Raw genomic sequence first — 21,702 nt, 5'->3', positions numbered from 1 at the left:
GCGTTTGAAATCGGAGATCAACACAAAGCCTCCCTTTGTCTTCACTTTGGCCCTGTACAGTTCATTTCGCAACACAAAGCATCATCCGTACACCATGCATTTAAATCAACCTGCCAGAAACACATATTTCAATAAAAAGAGAACCTTTTGTTTGGCATTTATTTTCACAGTAATCAGAAGGACAATTCGGCTGTTTGTATTTTCAGTCACCGTTTTACATTTAGATGTAGAGAAATAACGATGTAAAGTTGTAGAATATCAGAAACCATAAAAGACAACAATAAGAAAACGCTGTTAGCAGCAAGTGGATTTGGATTTAAATATCTACAAATAAAACAGAAAAACAAACACTTTAATTAATCTGGTAGTTCCTATTCCACAGGTTATTTAATTGCACCAAATGTGTACAATTGGGAAACAAAGGAATGTATTACCCTGTTTAAAAAAGAGCTCATTATGTAAATTCATAAATAGTTAAATGTTCTACATATTAATACTCTCTGAAAAAAGGGACGCTTCATTGAAATGCATGTCTGTGTGTTCAGTCTGGGCGACTACAAATCTGAATTATCTGCAGTATATGATAAAACGGGAATTATGTGATTAACCTACAGGTTGAAACACAAAGCAAACAAGTGCTCTCCCAAAATAAGCACACAAACGTGTTGAGAATGGCACATAATGAGTGTGTTTGGACGAGATCAGTCAGCCACACAGGCTTTCTTATCAGACTGGAGAGACATACACATCAGGGGAACATGAAGAGCACAAAGTGGAAACACAATCTCCAGACAGGAAAGGCTTGATTGATTTCTCTAAATGTGGCGCTGAATTGTAATAAGTGCACTTATTTCGGTGTCGAATTAGCTCAAAAACCAGAAGACTTGGTACCTATCCTTAGGGTCACATTTGTGTTTAGTTGCTGGCAGCCGCCTCCGTCTCCTTGGCTGCTGCCTCCTTTTTGCTCCCGTCCTTGGCACTGCGGTTGAGGCTCCCATTCAGAAAGCTCTCAGTGGTCTGACGCTGGAAGTGCTTCCTGGTGCCCACCAGGGAGGGGTTGTTGACCAGCGTGTAGAGGAGCTGCCAGTGCCTGCGGGCCCTCTTTGCAGTGGACACTTTGTGCTGTTTCTTCTCCTGATTGACCAGTTGGATCCCTGAGGACATTTAAACATCATGATAGCACCTATGGTATGTCACGTATAAGCCCTATAAGATTTGTTTTTATCTTTTCTAAAATGGAACCGTACTTGGAGGCCACCAAGGACCAACTAGAAACTACAGAGAGAGTAATAATAGAAAGCAATCATATTCTAATCCTCTAAGCATAGTGGGAGCATATGGGCATGCCATTAACACTGAAAGCTTAAGCCCCTTGGGCCACATGAATACGAAACAGTCAATTATCATAGCTCATCTGTGTAATCAGCTACGCGAGAACTAATGTCTGTAATACAATAGATTATTTCTGATAATGCATTGTTCTTTGGATGCAAACAACAACTCCACTGCACATGTGTAATTGGACTCAGCTGTGTAGAGCTGAATTCCACAACAACAAATGAAGGCTGATGCATTTTCCTGCTAATTGGTGACTATAATGTATGTCTTCTCGTCACCACACGTGTAGGCGACTATCACTTCCTGTTTGAGCCCATACCATCACTGAAGATCAGCCACCAGCCTTAATGTAGCTATTTATATTTGTGTGTAAATTACATAAATGGTACATTGGGGGATTATCATGTATAATGGGGACCTATAGGACTCTACTGTCTCTTGTAGACAGAGGCCAAGGGCTCAGTGAGTGTGGGCACGCTGTGAAGGACAGCTGATTAGTTTATGACAGATCTGATTGAGACCAGCAGCAGGACTGTAAATTATTCCACACAAGACTCAATTTGCTCCTGACATATTAAATCACAACGGCTAAGCTTTCATTTCTTCTGTGCGTGCAAAACAGTGTGATGATCTGATTATGTGTTACAGTGACCTGCCACTGAATTCTAAACCTCTCTGGAGAAATTAAAACCTTAATATCAATGTAAATCTACCGTTTATCTCCAAAGCAAAGGGCTGGCAATATTCTAAATTTGAGTATTTGTCATGAAGAAGATCAAATCCAACAATGAGGTTATCCTTCAACAAGAATTGCCTGTGTGTTCTTTTAGAACAATAAACATCGACACTGTTGTATATTTAAAATTAACTCCCCGTGAAGCTTCCTGCTGCTGTTTATATGCATTAAAGCACCAAATGTTCATACCAATTGAAAATATTTTCAAACAAATGCACTATTTACATATGTTGCAGAAACGTTTGCTTAAAACCACAGCTGTTTTGGAAACCAACCCTTTTAAAAAAAATAAAAAAACTATATACAGTATGTGAGACCAGTTTTTTTAGGAACGTTGCTTTTGGTCTATTTATGGGCTTCGTTGATAATAAGAACAACAAAAGGAACAACTCAATTATTATTATCTTATTATCTTAAGTTATGAATACACTGAATGCATTGTGATTCGAATCATTAGCACTCAGGAAAAGTCTGTATGGTTTGGTGCTACAGACCCTCTTCAGCGTCCCGTGCCCTCTGTGGAGAACTACTCTCCTGGCCCCCGGCCTGCAGCAGCATCCCGCAGAAGGCCTTCATCACCGGGTGGGACTGGCTCACCTCTATCTTCAGATAATGAGCATAGCAGCGGTAGGCTGTGGACAGACACAGGAGGGAGGGGGGGGGGCGGTTACTCTGACTGGGCAAAAGCAATAAACACATGGGACTGCACCCCATGTAGGCTTTGAGGCAATCACACATAATAGGCCATACAATCACACCTTTTTTTCTTTTTAAACCACCTGCTTTTCCTGACAACAGATGTCTTAAATCTGCAGCCATTTCAGAGATCGGTGTGCAATTACAGTCTCGTGCACTGCACACAGATATCATACAAGCTGCAGTGAGCTGCTGGCAGGGGAAAGTGGAAAGGATACGCATTTCTGGCCTGTAAGTGGGATCAGTGAAAGTGCATTTGCTCATAGTAAATTGCTTCTCTTTAAGCCTCCACAGTGAGAAACAACCACAGTGGCATCTACAAGGGTAAAAGCATAATGCTAATACCAGTGAATATGTTAACATCGTGTGTCTGAGAGTAAAAAGGAAACATGTAGGAACATAAACAATAAAACCGATTTGAATGCAGATGATATTAAATGTGACACTTTGACCTAGTCAGCTAACCAGACAGTGACATCATGATGACCATCTGTACCTTGGCAGTGCCCCTCTCACCTGGGTCAAACGCCTCCACGTTGCGGTTAAGGAGACTGATATCCATGCGCCCCATGTGTACGATGTTGAACAGGGCTGTGATGATGATGCGCCACACTGCCAGCAGCACCCCGATCAGAACATTGACAGGAAACAGCAGGTACGTCAGCAGGAACAAATTGCCCCTGTAACACAGGATAGGTTAAACATACCGGACCAGACTGCAATTAAAAACCATAAAACAACTGAACAAGAGAGAATACATAGCAGCAACAACAAGTATAGTGACTCACCGGTTGTGTAAGTCTCGTGTGCCTGCAATTTTTTTGATGAAGCAAAACCTGCCAGTGAGATGTTGAATCAACACAGCCAAGACAATCATCAGCCAAAAGGGCCTAAAGGGAGACAAATCAACAATTAGACATCTCTTAATAAATAACGATGTTATTGTAGGTTAAAAAACGTTTTTCAACCCACAGAACAATATAATAAAAGCCTTTTCTGTGCACCATACAGGTATCATGTTATTGTTGTTGATTTAAACAGTTTTAGGTTTAAAATGTTCAAGAACTAACTAACATTAACCAACATGCATTTTTTAGGTTAAGTCAAATAGAACTGAAACTGAAATAATTTGACAACAGCGTGTTGTACTACCTTAGTCATGCAGTCGGTGGACAGAGTGAGAAATGTGACGACACTCACCACATGCTCAACAGGATCTGAAAAAGGATCAGATTCTCTCCGTGCAGTATCGGCATGATGATGAGGAAGACGGCGACCAGAAGGCAGAGGAAGAACACCATGGTTTGGATGATCATGCCTGCAGAGAGGAGATCAGAGCTTTATGGCCTCAACGCTTACACCCTGTCCAGCATCCAACAGATCTACACTGCATACCCCTTCACCCCCATATCACTGTGAAAGGAGGGGTGGGCAATAATAATAATAATAATAATAATAATAATAATAATTTATCTTGGAAACCTCAAGAACAGATATTGAGAAGTATCCATTCATTAACCACAAATAAAATCCTAAAAATATTCAAAGCTTAGTTTATGTTGATGGTACGGATTTGTGACCTGATAACTGAGTGATATTAATATGTCATGACGTTTTTAAAATGGACTGGCTGAGGCTACCTGGCCAAAGTGAATCATTTAAAAAAAGATCTTCTCTGTTTAGTGGTTAATATGTAAAGTAGAGTACAAAAAGAGACCTAAGGTTTAGAAGCAAAACAACATTTTAAAAAAAAGAAGAAAAATGCTGGAAATATCTTTTGAAATCCCCATCACAATCTCTATCATTTATTTCTTCGCTTATAATATATACTCATTTTATTTTTGCCTTTAACCGTTTACTGATGCTATTTGATATTGCATCTCTTTCGCTTCTGTAACACTAACACTCTCCCCGCAGTGGGGCTAATAAAGGATTACTTATCTTACGTTATCTATACTAATACATGTGTAACTGTACCGAGGAAAACGTGAGCCGCAGTGAAGCTGGTGTATCCCATCCAACAGACCAGCGCTGGCCGTGAAGCCCTGATGCTTCTCTGGCAGTTGTAAACATTGTAGATATCTCCTCTGTACAGCCCCTTCAGGTTCGACCTACAGACGCAAAGACACAATCAAGACAATGCAACACTATGCAAAGCACTCATCAATAAATGCACAAATTGGGTAGTAAATTGAGGAGGTAATTTAGCATGGGATGCAGCCGAAATCCAATTCAATACTCGACATGGAAACCCATTTATTTTAATACGGCGTAATTTATGGTAATGGCAAAGTATTTCATTTCTTATCTTAATAGCCATTTTCAATTCTAGCAGCAGTTAACACTGAGTGAATGCTAGTCTCTCTCTCTGGATGATCAGTACTCTATTATGTTTTAATAACTCCTCTGTGAACCATAATGTTGTCATGAAGGAACCAGAATGAGAATCATGCTCACGATGCTTGGACGTTTTGGGAAGAGAATAGAAAACATAAGAAAAACACAATCATTGTCCTTTTCTCACACCTACCGATGCAGGACCATGGACCGCATGAGCATGGCCAGGCTCACCAAGCCGGAGAGGGTCATCGCCGAGATAAAGCACACTGCAGGACAGAAAGCACACAACGAACAGGTTGTTAACTGTGGGAGGAAGTCATTCATTGACAATTAGCATGGCAAATATATGCGCAACAAGCATTAGAGAACGATTATGTTAATGTTATGAGACACTAATGTTGCGTTAGGTTAACGGTAAGGTTCATTATTTGTGTAGCACATTACAGATACAAACCATTTCAAAGTGTTTTACATAAGCATTAACACACGATAAAATAAGCAAAACGTTAAGACACTTCATAAAGAGATAAAAGGTAGTTCAATAGAGTTGTAAATACAGTTGAAGCTGAAAGACGTGCAGAAGTGTAAAAATGAGATGTTGTTAAATGACCCTATGGTAAAAAGAAAGGTTTTTAGCTTCGATATATAAAGAGTAATGTCTAAAGGGTTAGGGCAGACTTCAGCAGATCTGGAAGTTTGTTCCAGGTCTGCAGAGCATAAACACTCAAAGCTACATTTACATGTTTTGTTCTGACACCGGTAGTAATGTGTACCCATGTATTGTGGTCCCAAACCATTCAGCGAGACTATACAAGCTTGTGTATATTCTGGATATTTCATACGACTAATTGGGTGTGTCTGGTTTCACTCACCTTCTACACACCACATGTAATGTGTAACTATTCTAACCACTTCATGTTTGTCTGGAGACAGTATAATCTTGAAGCCAGCTAAAACGTTGGCGATGTCTTCATCGATTCCTGAGCGGGCGGTCTGGAGAGGAGGCACCACGGCCGAGATCAGAAGAAGACCCACCTACAAAAAAAGCAAAAACAAGTAATTAATTAACAAATGGAAATTATATTATTATTTGGATCATCACCTGCTGATTAGCTGACAAGCAGGTGAATACAGTGTGTAGCTAAAAGGTGTCTACTGACAGACTTTCTTTATGATAATTGTAGATATTGCACTTACCTGATACAGGGTAATAAATGACACCACGCCAGATATAGCCAACTTCAGAGGAAAACGGAAAGCTGTTTGGAAAAGAAAAAAAGTTTTTTCTTTACATTTCACAAGACATAAGACCTTGAACATGACCAGCCGTAACACAAGAGCAAAATGACATGCTTACCTTCCTCTGGTGTATAAATGTATGACTTCACAGCATCAATTATCCTTTGATGGAGCTTTGGAGTTTCAGTGCTGGATGTGCTGAGGTGAAAGGTAGACAGAGAAACACATTTTAACTAAACGGCAATGAATTCATGGGATTAGGAAACTAGCGAATAAACGAGACGGTTTATCCACCAAGCTCAAATACATAAAATATATATTTTAAAAAGAAGAAGCAAGCATTCTTAACAAATGGAGGAAAAATTGATAATTTATTTGGATTTAATTCATCATAAATCTCAGCATGACACATTGGTCATTTGCATTGACTATGTGAGGAAACAATTTGTTTTACAAACAGGGAAGCAATCTATTTCCTGTGGATAGTCTTCCTTCCACACTATCATTGATCATTCTATTGTAATAAATATAGTTTGCATTTCATTTTCTAAGAAATGTGTTCACTTGGATCACTAAAAAATCATTACAGAAGGATGGGCTACAATAAAGGCAGGGAGTTATTTCATCCTCTTTAAAATGATATTATTTCACACCCTTCAAACTGCTAACATGGGTTTGAAACAATATAGTACATGTTGGTTATAACAAGGATTTGAGCACATTTATAGGTGTTTAGGAGGCTTGCCTCTTGCTATTAGAAATCTGCACTAGAAACAATGTCTACCAGAGCCGTGACAAACGTGCCCTTAATCTCTCAAGCTACCAGATTCATTAAAAAGTAACATCCAGCTAAACAAGTTCTGTTCATCCGAGTGTTTAGTTTTAGAGAAATAGTTGCCACTGCTGCTGTGATTAAAGGCTCGATGTATTTGCAAAAATGTTTAGTCGAAGGATAAACATAACATAACAATAATATGCGTCACTGAAAACAGATAAAAAATTCTCACCTGATTTTGGTAGGCTTCTTCTTAAGGATTTTCTTCACATAGTCATTATAGTAACTGCTGCTGAGATCCTAAGAAATGGAAACCATGTTACAAAACAATTAAAGTAAATAGTAAGAAGGTTAAGTTAGTTTGGCAAAGCATAGTGTATTTGGGTTAGGATTGCTTCAAACTGTTAAACTCCTTTGAACATATAAGGCATTTGGCACTGTCCAAACCTAAACATAACTTTTGAATTGAACATGAGGAAAAAGCATTGCTAACAAACTAAGCTTCTTTAAGATAAGTGTCTATGCAGATTTATGGTGTCAGGTACGTTGGTGTGGGGTGTGGGGTGTAGCAGAAAAGGAGGGGGGAGTCTGTTAAACTCGAGGCAATCGCCTCACCCCCTCTTCCCACCCATACAGAGATTAGCATCAAATAAACACAGCATTGTTTTTGTCTTGTGAGACAACAAGGCAGCCTTTTCATAATCTGATCAAGAAAATAACGTAAACCAATTACATCAAATCTACCTAAAATGATTATACTTGCATGCTGCGTTGGACTTCACATTTTCCCTCAGCCTAGACTGCATGAGCACAGTAAGCCCCTTAATTAGCAGGCGGCTTTCATAAGTTCCACACGTGCACAGATTCAGAAGAAATGTGCGTCACAGGGAGGGTTTTTTAATAGTTCAGGCCTATGTGGAAGTTGACTACTTATGAATCAACATAGACACAAGCCAAACAATTAGTGCCATAAGGGCTGTTCAACCAACGTGAAGCAGGCATGGCAAACTTACCTCTGTTGCGTTGTTCTTTTCCGTGCCCTGCAAGCCCTTGAATAGGAAAAGGGGATACTGGAAACTAAGGAATGCCAGGCAAGCAATCTGGGGCAGGCTGGAGAACAGGGAGTAGTGTTTGTGTATCTGCAAAGGAATAAAAGACGACTTTAAATCACCAAGCAACTTGTTTTTAGAGTTTCGCAGTGACACAGTAAAACTACATGTTGGAGTGACTAAGACAGGGGAACACATGGCTTTGTTTGTTGTTGTGGGAGTCAGCATATTGGCCAAATGGGATCCCAACAACAACACACACATCTGAAAACTGTATTGATCTATTCATTATGATTTAGGGCCATAGAAAATGCATTTACATCAAATGATGTGATCTACTAGCAGGCACATTTTCTTCATGTTAAGAAAGGTATATTATATGTTATTATATATATATAACGTTAATTAAAATATATTCTTTTGTCTGTATGTCATGCTTAGATCAGCTCAGATGCTGATGATGTGTTCCAGCTCACGGTGGGCTCATCGTCACTGTTTAGCAAAAGACTGGATGTCTCTTTTACTGACACACACCAAACTGATTAACTGTGACAAAGCTTCTAGATTAAGTCCAACAGACAGGGGAACAAATTGTTCTGAGTCGTAGACATTCATGCACAGAAAACCTAAACAATGTGGATCTTGCACTTAATCTGGGATAGGGTAAGGTTAACCATGAATCCACGAATTCCTGTGTAAAGCCTGATATTCATCTTTTCAAATCACATCTCTTACTTCAAACCAGCTTTAATTAATGAGACAAGGAAACAACTCATACAGATGACAAAAAAGTGACGATTAATCCAATGACAATGTAGAAAATGCTCATGAATCTCTCGCTGTCTCATGCTTACCAGAGGTGTTCTCGGACAGTCTATTTTCTGCCAGACCAGAACACCAAAGTGCGTCCAGGACAAGAGGCTACCAAGAACATAGCCAACTTTATTATGCAAAGTGCCACATGCCAGAAGAGGGTAGTATAGTGCGGGGTAGTAGAAGATTCCCAGGATCACCCAGTTCTCTGCAAACAGAACAAAAAGTGTGTGAAGACACACAGCATCAAAGCAATATAACTGATTTGGTATTTACTAAAACAAGGGACACAAGATTGAAACTTTGACAAATAATTCTGCTTCGCTGTTAAGATTAATAAACCTTTTCTTAGAAATGTGTGTGGTAGTGACTATAAGATTGAGATATATAAGAATTAAGATCTAACTCTGCTGAACCTTGTACTGTTTGGGGATTGTGTAAAGTAGAAAGGAACAAACTCTTTCTAGTCAATTCTTATGTAATGTCAATTCAGAAAAAAAGCCTCTTGAACTAAGTTAAAAACAACAGGGTCACGTGGAAACAAACTAATCCAATTACATAACAGATATTTTACAAAATAACAAAAAATGTGTACGCATTTGAGGGTCTAATATTATAACAGACCCTTTCTTTTATCTACTTGTGTAAAATAAGGGCAGTGCATCATCTTAACTACTAAGGTAAACATTAAAAAGTGGCTATAGAAGATTTACAGTCTGTGTAAAAAGTGAATAAAGAAAGGCTGATGCTAGAGAAGAACCAAGATGACACGTTTCCTCACGTTTATTCTCCGTGTCTGTTGTGAAGGGGAGGGGGTTTGGCGATATGATCAGGCCCCACAGTTTGCACAGCAGCACTCCAAACACAGCCACTGCAAGGCCCTTGTGCTGCGTATGATCCAGGAAGTTGACCGGACTGTGAAATCAAGCGGCAGGTATTTAGAGCCCACACGTTACCCGCCTCACATTTGGATGAAACGGTTACTGAGCAGAGATGACACACATTTCAAAAAAAGTTTGAGATTAGAAACGGCAAACTAACATCCTGACTTAAAGATTTTCTACCTTCCAGGTTGTTCTTGACATCCGTTAATGTCAGTAAAGTGAAATTAACTACATGACTTGCTTGAGATAGGAAAATACATCAGAGTTTTCCACCTCAACTAATCAAAGAAAGGTTCACAGACGAATGATCTCATCAGCGCCCACTTCCAAAAAACACAATTTACACATTCACACCTAGAAGTGACCCTTTATGACCACTATTTTATCTTTTGGCCACTGAGCAGATGAAAGGGCTAATTCCTGGAGGTTGTACCAGCCAGTCAAAAGATGGGCCCCAATGCTTTGAAATGTTTTCCTTGCTGTTGTGTTAAAGGGTTTTTGGGAAAAGCTAATGGTTCTTATTGCAACATCTATGTTTCTATATTGTTTCTCTTCTGATGTAAATGCTATAGCTTCAACAGTATTCATTCTTTATTCTGAATGTTTACTCACATTTAACCATGGTGTTCATTGTCATTAAAGAACAAAGAGATATAGAGCCTCACCTGAGTAAACCTGGGAGTCCTTTCTGTCTGTCGCCCACTTTCCGGTGTCTGGCTAAGATTGCTAGGATCAGCATGACCACGAGCTAAGAGGAGAAGATACATCAGTTAGCATTATCTGCAGAGTAGCATGCAGCGGTGGGCTCCGCAGGGGGCAAGCATCACTCTGCTTCTCACTCAAAATGAGTTGATGCCACAAAAGGCCAAACTCCAATGTCTCATTAGTGCTCCCCATGGATGTGGTCTGAATGAATTGTCATCAGTCAGGATCACTGACCAGGGAGAGCTCAATGACCTGTCGTGACCTGTGACATATTCAGGAAACACAAGGATAGGAAGACCCCCGTGCTCTAAATTGGACCATCTTTGAAACAGACATCAGAAGAAGGAAGTGAAGGAAGGAAGTGCATACCAAGAAACATCATTAGGAAACACGGCTTGATTATGTGTAATGCTAAGCAAAATGGTTACGATAAGGAACATTAGTAGAACTCATAATGGTGAGTGAGTGAGGAAAATGTACCATTATGGCCATAGAGCTACATATATCACTTAATTATATTATACATTCATATTTGAGATGTATTAATTGATGTCTATGATATAACTCTAAATGACTTGGAGAGCAACTTTATTATACTGCATATATAATAGTCTGCATTAAAGAGGATAGGCATATTCAATTATTTTGATTTTTTCCAGATCTACACCTGAATCTGGATCAAAACCCCTGAACAAGAGGCCTTCAATTCATTGAATTATATAATATTTTTTTAGAGATATCTCGCTAACTATTAGCCAAGCAAACTTTGAGAACTGACAACATTAGACAGGATTGACTATGACAGCCAAACCTTGCATAGCTTTGTTACAGGAAAGAAAACAATCATCTCTCATAAAACATGTTTTATGTCTGTCAAGGTGTAATATAATATTAATCACAGTGAAGGAATGAGTGTGAGGTTGCAACAGGAAATCAGACTTACAGATATCGCAGTGATGCAAATGTGGTAGAGCCTGTCATCAGCAGTAGGGTCACATGGAGGGATTATTCTAAAAAAAGGAACAAAACACTCACACATGATGAAAACAATCAAACTTTAGACTTGAGGATTTGAGTCACTGAGCAGACCCACACCTCACTAAACCTTGCACACGTCACTGTGAGGACTATTTGCGGCTGGAAACTTTGTGGCTGAAATCCTTCAGCAGAGATTTGCATTTAAACGGATTGGTATCAGCGTGACACAGGAAAACAACAAATGCCAATGTTCACGTTCTGCCTGTACACTAGAAGAGCTGGAATGCCTGGTCATGGGGTAGTAATTACAAATCTCAAAATCAGAGGAGGCTTTTCAAAGCTGGGGGACTTAGAGTATTAATACATAAAACTATATACAGTGTATGGTTCCTGATAATACCAGTTGGTTTTCTTCAGTATTTTACCTGTCCAACCAATGTGTGAAATTGTAACTCAGAGAGCAGAGTGTTTGTAAATGAATTAAGGAAATGTCAAGATTTCTTGAGTCAGAGCCAACTGTTGAGGAATCAGAGCAGGATATAAAAAATCAGCTAGCTAAAATAAAGTGTGCTACAGTAGTGGCAACATGAAAGCTTTTCAACCAAAACTCAACACAGTCTTTTCATTTACAGGCAGATATTTATTAGCTCAACATGGAGGCTAATGATAAATTACACGTGTTAGATCGGTCATACTTGTGTCATATTACTCATCTGAGGCCATTATTGAGTACTAATATTCTTTCTATTTAACAGTCTGTGCCATTGTATATATAGTAATGCAATGTAGGTGTAAGAAACACCCTAAAAATAACTAGAAATACTGCCCTGTTGCATTGTGGGATGGGCCACAAGCAAAGGATGATGCCTGCATCAGCTTTGGCTTTTATGTCCCATTATGCTGTTGTACCACATTTTTACTTTTTGTGGGTGAAAAAAATACAGTAAAACATTTATAAAAAGTGAGTTGTTTTGGGTTGAAAACACTTTTTTTTTTAATATACTGTCTAACTTTTTTGGGGAAAATAATGAGACACGCTGGTACTGTGTGCCAAGTTGCCATCTTCTATCCCAATGAGAGCTGCTAAGTTGGTAAAACTTTGAAACTTTTGAGAAAAACCTAAATATGGACACACTGATTTTTACATGATAGTAAGTTGTAGACAAACAACTAAAGCATACAAAACTAAGTGGATATTTCTTTCTAAAAGCATGAATCATAAGTCTACTGAAAGACTATAAGAAAGTACTCACTCTGCTTCAATTTTGGATGGCACAGGACCCAAGTCTGGGTATTCATAGTCCAGGAATTCATTCTTATCCATTGTTTCTCTTTTTTAAACAGGTCTTAAAAGGGAGGTTGAAGACCTGTTAACCAGGATATCTCAAGCGACACACCGCTAAGATCCCCTTGAATGGAGAGATAAAATGTCCCAAGTCCCACGTCGGACTCTGTCGTTGCAACAGAGGCTTCCTTGCTTCCCTGTGTTTGGTGTCGTCTCACTCTGGCTCTGTTACTCTCCCTCACAGGCGGTTTTCAGGTGCCCTCGTCCCACGGTGGAGCTGAGAGTAATGTGACAGGTCCTTGCTGCAGCGTGCTGCCACAACCCTGCAAAGGCCCTTTTTCAGCTGAGGGTAACCAACACACTGGGATCCTGGGGAGAGAGTGAGAGGGGGGCAGTGTGTGAAAGGAGGGAAAATGTTGAGATCTGGGCAGCCAATCTGGAGGGCCACCTGCGGCTTACTGGGATTACATCTACTTTTGGGGTTGTGTTATTGGACCTGTGGCTGATGGCGGAAGGGGTCAGATGTGCAGTTATAAAACTCCAGCTAGGGTTGTGTGGGAAGCTGGGAGTGATGGGCCTTTTCCATCGGGCTGGTGTTCCGGTGATAACAGGGAAATCTCATGATGTTCCTCATAGTCATGGATCACTTTTTGTGAAAGGCCAAATGGAGCCAAACAATGGAAGAAGTTTAAAGGACAGGCAGTGACACTTCAACACAACTCTGTATCTTCAGACTGATAAGGATCAAGGAAGGGTTTATTCAACCCAGTATTTTGTCTATAGCAGGTCAATTAAGATAAAGATGTTCAAGGGCATGTTCATGTGAAAATAGTTTTTAAAACCAGATCTTTTATGTTAATTTTTCTTTTTTTTATGTTAGGGTCCTTATCCGAAATGTGACAACAGGTGATTTCCAGATAGCAACACAAGTAATCCTGTGAACAACTGATAAAGATCATACACAGATAATGAGAACCGTAAATCTAAATTTCTATGCGGATATGAGGACATGATATGTGAATGAGCTGGATTTAACAATAGGTGCAGTCACAATGCCCCGAGGGAAGAAACGTCAACCAAGCCTTTTTTTCCCCATTCCTGTGGTGTCAGCTTATAAAACACAAACAATATCCCACAATAATCATCGACAACTCTCCATTGTATGGACCTAAAAAGGAGTATGATGACAACAGTATTTAATCATTGCAGCTGTCTCAATCATAATAAATGTAATTCATTCATTATCATGCAAAGATAAACAATCCAAATGTCCTAAGATTCCAGTTTATGAGGATTTGCAGATTTTGCAACCTTTTTGGTTTCAACTGTTTAAAATGATTGGAGTTTGTTAACATGTCTTATGTCAGTGGGACCCAGCTGTTCTCATCCTTGGATCTTGGCATGAGCAGCAACCCAGCTCTTGAGTCATGACAAATCTCTGTTATATTATTAATCACAGTCCAGCAGCACATTGTTCACCAACATTTTTTTTTTTCTTGGGTTAACTTTACATATTTTTGATAAGCAGTTATTTTCCTATTGAACCCAAGAAAATGTATGAGATGAAACAGTCATAAAGTCTGGCAAGATTATCAAAAAGAGCCTCCAACGTTAGTAAAGCACAAGAATGTGAGTGCTAATCAGACAGGATGAGGTCAAGGGTCATTGCAACACCTACAGTAGCTCAAGTAATTTTCTATAAGCAACAAGTTAAATAAGGCATCAGCCAATGCAATGACATTCCTATGTTTTTATATGCACAAATATATACACAGAGGGCTGTACATATCTATAATAAGTCTGCAGAGATTCCTGCATTCAGCTGCAGCCGGGTGAGACTAAATCCGTTTTGCAACACTGCCTCCATGTCAGCATACACTCATTATGCCGGGATTACAGTCACACAACTTTAAAAAAACAACACAACTTTCCTCCTAACACTCCTGAGAAAACAGTTTCTCAAGCATAGTAAGCCACCAAATCAAATGTGTTCCCAAAGAAAAAGCAGCCCTGCAAAAAAAAAGGGTCACTGAACAAAGAATGCTTTGAACAGTTATAATTACATCAGAGAGCCGCACTTTGATTTAACCAGACAGTTTACTTGTCTCAGGTTTAGGAAGTCGGCTTTAAAGCCTTCTGGTTGGAAATATATTAAGCATGAGCCTTGTAAAAACAAATATAATTGATTTACTAATCCATTGCTAACTATTCAAACAGAAACAACATCAACGGTGACAAGTCAAGCACACACAAAGAAGATCAAAGTTTAAGAGACCCAGTTAAGACATACCTCAGTGCTTAACAAATATATTAAGACAATATCAAATATAATGTAGATATAAAAAATGCTAACTCTCCCTAAAAGGTTTTATCCCGCCCCTCCATGACTATTAGTAGGCCTACTGCTAAAACAACTACATTTTCGGTAGATTCGCTCTTTTCATACTGACTTTAATTCACTGTGAGGAACGCAAACGCTTCTTAGGGAAATCACTTTTTGTCCTACATTGAAACAGTTGTCTGTTAAATGATTGAATTAAATGCCACTTAATTTTATTCGCAGACATTATTTTACTTCCCACATCTGAGCATGCGGTCTCTGTGGAGGCAGCTGCAGCTGGGTCCTCTGGATTTTGTTTCACACAGAAATCGTGGACACATTTCCTCTCTTTGAAGCTGAGTTTGATCTTCTGACAACAAAGAGACTTTCAGCCTGAGAGCCACGGCAGGTAACTGAGTCACCTGTGCCTCTGTTTCTCGTGGAGGCCTGCAGGACTATAGGACGCTGCGAATTAAATGTGTATTTTACGCGTAGCTATATGATTGACCGACGCGCACTTCCGGAGGGAAACATACAGCATGGATGTTTTACTGTGAGTTTATTTTAATATGAGAACCACAGGCTAATCAGTTTTCTGCACTTTGTGATGCTAGGCTACTTACCGACCACCTGCAGGTGTGCTGCAGCGCCATGTGGGCGTGCAAGGTGGAGTGAAGTCAAAGCAGGACTGCAAGCACCAGCAGTTCGTTTTATCAAGCGCCAAAACTAAAATACTGAGTCAAGGCTGCATTTCAGGCCTACTTGACCATTTCTAAAACTAACTACCCCAAACATGCACACTAAAGCATACAAGATGCTCTATAGTTGAACATCTTACCTTGTGCTCTCCTGGCTTGGGGAACTTCAAATGACTTGAGTTTAAATCTCTTTCCACTTTACATCCACCTCAGAGGAGATCAATATTCCCATATAGAAACAACAATCTCAAGTGCAACTTCTCTTTTTTTTTCCGGACACTTCAAATGCAGTATGGTTGGGACTTTGACCCATCTCTATCTTGTTGTTTATAAACCATAACCGTTCTGCTGCAAGCTAACTGAGGAATCAGTGTTGTGAAACATGTAGATGTGACTAATGGGTTCAAGTTTTATGCAAGACTAAGAAAACTGGATTTATGTAATACATGATTTATGAGATTTTAAGCAAAACTTTTTTTTTTATGACAAATATTATAGGCTTGTGAAATCCTCTATCAAGTTATGCTGTGAATATTATTTGTACTCGATGAACTTTGTGACAACCTGCTGGTTTTTATTGCTCTGTTGACATTTCAGGTCAAAGAGGGGATTGTTCCTGCCATAATTGCATCGACAAAGAAAACATTGACTTTATATACTGACACATAATTCAGATTTTACTGGAGTTTTTTTACAACAAGGGATTCGCACCATGGTGGAATATAAGAAGGCTGAGAACGTGACTCTAAAGTTCAACAATGGAACATTTCTGGTACACACTGTGCAACCTTCTGGTGGAGACTTCTTTAAGCCCAATTCTTGATGCACTGAACATCATTGTGCAGACCAGCATGGGTTAGGTTTGCACCATCACAAAAAACTGATTTGTCCTTATCTTTATCATCGATTTTTTGATTTTAAGATTCCTTTATTAACATGTGTTTGTGTTTCTTCTGTTCTGTAAGAAGAGGAATCATCATCTGAATGCAGAAGCTGTGCTTGTGAGGGGATCAGATCAAGAGGTAGATGTTCGAGCTGGTGAGAAAACTATTTTGGCTTTACTGCAACTGTCTATTAAGCTGTTAACAAATAACATTAAGACACAGCTAAAACACAGCTGTGAGTTTCACAACAAAACTCACAATCTCATTCCCTCAAATCCAGTTCCAGTAATAGTGAGCATTAAAAATGTCGCTCTTAAAATTGACATAATTATATCAACAATTTGTTCACATTGGTGTCCTGCAATAGCATTTTATACTGTCTCATTAGTGCAACAGTGTCTCTATTCAAATTAGATTCTGTTTACGTTCATCGTAACACAACAATTTGTATTTTAGGATTTACCCTTAGGGGTTACAGAGCTGGTGTGTCCAATAGTTTGAATCTAAGACCTGTTTGTTATTCTTCTCTTTTTCTAGCTTCCTGCAAGGGACACTGGAGTAGGAATCTCAAGTGCAAGCTTTTATCCGTTATCAAGAGTTCCTCCACACAGCAACCAAAGATCACCTGCTCATGACTTACTTAAGTGAGTACATCCTATTGCTGTTTCCCAGCATTTCGGTATACGGACTCAAAATAACTCTTGAGGAACCTAAGTACCATGAGGAAAAACACATCATCATTGTTATTAACCAGCTGACTCCGGTTTCTCTTTTGAAAACTGAGTTAGCAATCCGCCAACACAGCTTTCTTTATTCAGAGAACAATGAAATAGTCTAATAGACATTATTAGAACTATACTTCAGAGCTTGTAATAGTTTTCAAAACGCAGTCTAGCTTTGATTTAAGATAGAAGTGTATCTGCTTTGAAATCCTGGCATTTCATTGTTGGTCAAGTCAATTCAAATTGAGTAATATCGAGAACTATTGCCTCAGTACTATTAAATCATGCCTGCTGAAGGCCTCCTGGGTGCAGGGGGCTAATTACTGTGGATATTTTTCTCCGGCTCAGTCTGCTGCACTGCCTCTGTCATAATCAATGAGCCTTGTAACACTCAATTAGATCATAATTGGATTTGCGTGTGTTCGAGGTGGAAGAAAATCTACATTTGAGCGGACATGAAAGAACTGCTTATCTCTGTTGACAGCTATGATGAAGTTGAATTGCGTCGGCCAGTTGTACATTTCAGTACAATTTCAGTCAGTGTAAGCATATTCCAGCACGCGCCATCCCGCTCTACACATTTGGCTTGGTTTAAAAACAGCTTGGATTTACATCAGGATGTTTAATTCATAATTTACACTTTGGCACAGGGCCATGGGTAAATATGAGTCCATGTGTACTGTTTACATTGTTGTTTACATTCTAGTTTAGATGGGATAGTATGACATTTAAATGTAACTGTACATTTATACACGAAAATCACAACTGTGTTGTCGTTTTCAAGATGAAGAGAGATCTAAATTATTCTCACTTTTGGTGTAGGATCTACAATGAAGCTGCATATAAGAGGCTGAAACCGATTTCAGACATATTTGTTGTAAAAATGTTTAAGTTCAGGCCTTTGGGAGCGGGTGTTCAGTTGACTGACATCTGAGGCCCGGTGTTGCTAGGAGACATGCTGTCAACTTCTAATGCTTTACTGACTAATACAAGAAACACTTTTTTCAACAAGCCCATACTATATTAATTATGTACTGAAAAAGATTTATAAAATCTGACTATTTGTCCACATTTGACAGCTCCCTGTGTCCTGTAAAGTTTTTTAATCCGATGAGAGAGTTGGAAGTTTATAATGGATAAAGTAAGTGAATGAAGCAACTGTTTTGTGACTCGTTGGTTTGTGGAAGACAGTTTTGAAACCTCGATATTGGCCATTTTTGCTGTTGCTTTTGGTGTCGTTGGTTTTTGAATGTTGACATCTTATTATTTTGAATAAAAAAAAAAATAAAGGGTAATTTTCCTGATAGCCATTGTCAGTTGGAACCAAAACATCACCCTTCTTAAAGAAGCAATATGAAGGTGGAGCTTCATAGGCAACAAATAAATGATCTACATTTTGGGGAATTACAATGTTGGCATAAACAGCAATACAGTTGATACTGATTTTTTAGGTCCAGATAGCGCTCTGACTTCTAATGGATTTTAATAATCTGTGGTAGATATTGCATTTTGACATCCAAAGTTGATTGAATTTAAACGAGCACTAGAAAAAAAAGGAAATCAATTTCAGTCCCACAGGTCGTTTCTGTTTTGATATATTGCTGTTATTGTAGTAGGCCGGGGAGTGAAAGATTTATTTCCCAGCTTATGAGCACGGAGAATGGGATGTTATATCTAAGGAGCCTGTGACAAGTACAAATCTTCCTGATAGTTATTAAAGTGGTCATGATCACTTTGCCACAGACACGCTGGTGTGCAGCGCTCAGTCCGTCACGTTCCTGCTGTGACCGCCTGACAGGCCACCTGGATTTATGGCGCTGAGGCAGGATCGTGTTTGAGTTTCTGTGTAATAATCCTCTTTATATAACCGCTCGGAGAACCTTGGCAAACACACGGCACACACTCAAGAATTTGATTTGATTTTCATGATCTGTTTATCTTAGAAGACAGTTAACATCAAATGTTTTACAGGATAAATACTTACTAGACATCACAGCTGTGTGTTATCTGACTTGCCGGTTTATTTATTTTTTAATGTGTATAAATAGTGGTGGACAAATATTAACTAGTACAATATAATGCAAGGAAATTACAAATGAACCGATACTTCCGTGACAGTTTCCCCAATACCGAACCATTTAAGCTTTACAAGGATGCAATTCATTTTGTGGCTGTTATAAAATTGTACTGGTGTATTTAAATAACTGTTTATCTGGTTTATGTTACTGTATCATACTCTGTAGTGAGATAAACAGCATGACACACAGTTTGTAAAGCAACCAGAGCAGGGATTCTCTCTGCTTGAGTATTTATTGCTCTTTTAGATGGTGTGTGTGTGTTGGTGTGTGTGATGTCTGTGTGATGTTGGGGTGTTGTGTGTGTCAGTGTGATAGATGATGTCCTTGCCATGGCCTCTATGTTGTCATTCTGTGTGTGTGTGTGTGTGTGTGTGTGTGTGTGTGTGTGTGTGTGTGTGTGTGTGTGTGTGTGTGTGTGTGTGTGTGTGTGTGTGTGTGTGTGTGTGTGTGTGTGTGTGTGTGTGTGTGTGTGTGTGTGTGTGTGTGTGTGTGTGTGTGTGTGTGTGTGTGTGTGTGTGTGTGTGTGTGTGTGTGTGTGTGTGTGTGTTTTGTTTGGGTGGTCTGTGTGAGCATTAATTTAAAGGATTTGGCAATTCATGTGCACGGTGGATTTTTGGTTTGTTGTTGAATTTTCTGAAGATGCAGGTTTATCTTGTGACCTCTTAAACTGGAGCGTTGACAGTTTAATCATTTGGATATCATTCATGACCTTTTTTTACTGAGAGTCAGATTTTCTTTGTTTGTTTTTGTGTTGTACTTTGCTCGTTAAGATTGATATTCCATCACTGTTAAAGGAAGGCCAATAAACTACACTTACACAGGGTAACAAAACAAATGTCTAATTTAGGAAAAGGAAAATGAAACACACACAATTTATCCCAGAAAACGGGCTATGAATATGAATGTTGCTGTTTAAGCAACATGTCCCGTTTCATACTGATGAGGATTTGCATTTCACACATCTCAGTTTTTAATCATGCAATGCAATTTCACCCAAGCATTCCCAACAAAAACAAAATATGAAATTTGTCAAAATTGTCCTATGAGTTAATTAGGGGCAGAGAAATATTGATTCTTATCATATAAATACAATAGAGTTCTGTTTGTGTTAAAAGCCAAGTGCAGCATTAAATGTAAAAAATCCTACCTTTTTATTTTAGGATTCTGGTTGCTCTCATCACCACTGTGTTCAAAAACAAAAAGTAACATTTGACAATGTATTGGATAAAAAAAGAATGTCTATTTTCCATAGCTAGAATCAAAGCTTAAGTGACCCTTTCATGCGGTTTGTAAATCCAATGTTTGGTTATTTTGCGTGCCTTTTGCATTATTACTGCCACTGGCCCGAGTCTGACCATTTTTCAAAGCGTTGCAAGCTATTTTTCTGATGAATAATGTATTCATAGTCTGGAGCTGCAGACACGTCTCACTGTGTGTTCAGAGCCGCTTGACTTTCACACGTCTCTGCTGAAACGAGGCTGAATCAAGAGCCTGTCTCAGAGATCAACAGATGTGGGGAATATCCTGCTATGATTTCAAGAAACAGAAACTATCTGTGATGTTGAGATATTTCTAAGGCTACACGAGGAGGCTTTGTAATGGCTAGACTTACATATTTTCATGTGTGCGTTTAAATCATGAATTTTCATTTTATAAATATAAATGGAGTGTTCTTGTGTTTGCATAGCAAGTAGACTAAAATTAGTTGAAAATGTGGTGATTGACAATATTATCTCACTATATAAAGCAATACAATACACTAGTTTAAAGTTAAAGCTTTCCATTTTGTTCATCTGTGTCAGAGGAATGTTACATTAAATCTATAGCAATTTTTATGCCGTATTTCTTGTTCTTTTTAAATAAAGACACTCTGAGTTAGAGGAAATCGACCAACAATTATCAGAAAATAAGTTATAAGTAAGGCAAGGCAAGGCAAGTTTATTTATATACCACTTTTCAACAAAAGGCAATTCAAAGTGCTTTACAAAAAATGAAAGACACTAAGAAAATGGCATTTAAAATCAGTCATTAACAAGAAAAGTTAATGAAATAAACATTAAAAGAAAAAATACATGGATAAAAGTTACAGTGCAGTCTAAGATATGAATAGTTCAATTAAAAGCAAAGACTTCAGAACAGGAGTGATGTGATCCACTTTCTTA

General features: G+C 38.8%; 2 protein-coding genes across 5 annotated transcripts in view; one reads left to right on the top strand and one right to left on the bottom strand.

Annotated features, from left to right (window-relative positions):
* Positions 1-145: 145 nt before the first annotated feature.
* On the bottom strand, positions 146-16,127 carry stra6 (signaling receptor and transporter of retinol STRA6). Of its 2 annotated transcripts, none has more exons than XM_079682781.1 (18): positions 15,997-16,127; positions 12,807-13,207; positions 11,519-11,585; positions 10,536-10,618; positions 9,768-9,901; positions 9,028-9,194; positions 8,138-8,263; positions 7,357-7,424; positions 6,468-6,547; positions 6,308-6,369; positions 5,983-6,145; positions 5,301-5,376; positions 4,748-4,881; positions 3,971-4,088; positions 3,559-3,660; positions 3,287-3,450; positions 2,569-2,706; positions 146-1,154 (listed from the first exon to the last, which is right to left on the bottom strand). In XM_079682781.1, exons 2-18 carry the CDS (start codon positions 12,875-12,877, stop codon positions 916-918), a joined length of 1,992 nt encoding a protein of 663 aa, XP_079538907.1. In that variant the 5' UTR covers positions 12,878-13,207; positions 15,997-16,127; the 3' UTR covers positions 146-915. The 2 variants fall into 2 exon arrangements, with proteins under 2 accessions (XP_079538907.1, XP_079538906.1); XM_079682780.1 differs by lacking the exon at positions 15,997-16,127 and adding an exon at positions 15,782-15,934.
* ccdc33 (coiled-coil domain containing 33) overlaps positions 15,277-21,702 on the top strand; it is a 45,667-nt gene continuing 39,241 nt past the window's right edge. For 2 of the 3 annotated variants that reach the window (XM_079682792.1, XM_079682788.1), the window contains exons 1-3: positions 15,277-15,711; positions 16,822-16,894; positions 17,278-17,384. The gene's annotated coding sequence lies outside the window, so the exon portion shown is untranslated. The remainder of the gene's footprint in view (positions 15,712-16,821; positions 16,895-17,277; positions 17,385-21,702) is intronic. The other variant, XM_079682789.1, reaches the window with a different exon arrangement.

The sequence above is a fragment of the Notothenia rossii genome, assembly GCF_949606895.1.
Source record: "Notothenia rossii genome assembly, chromosome: 5".
Lineage (NCBI taxonomy): Eukaryota > Metazoa > Chordata > Actinopteri > Perciformes > Nototheniidae > Notothenia > Notothenia rossii.
This window is presented reverse-complemented; position numbering and strand designations above follow the sequence as displayed.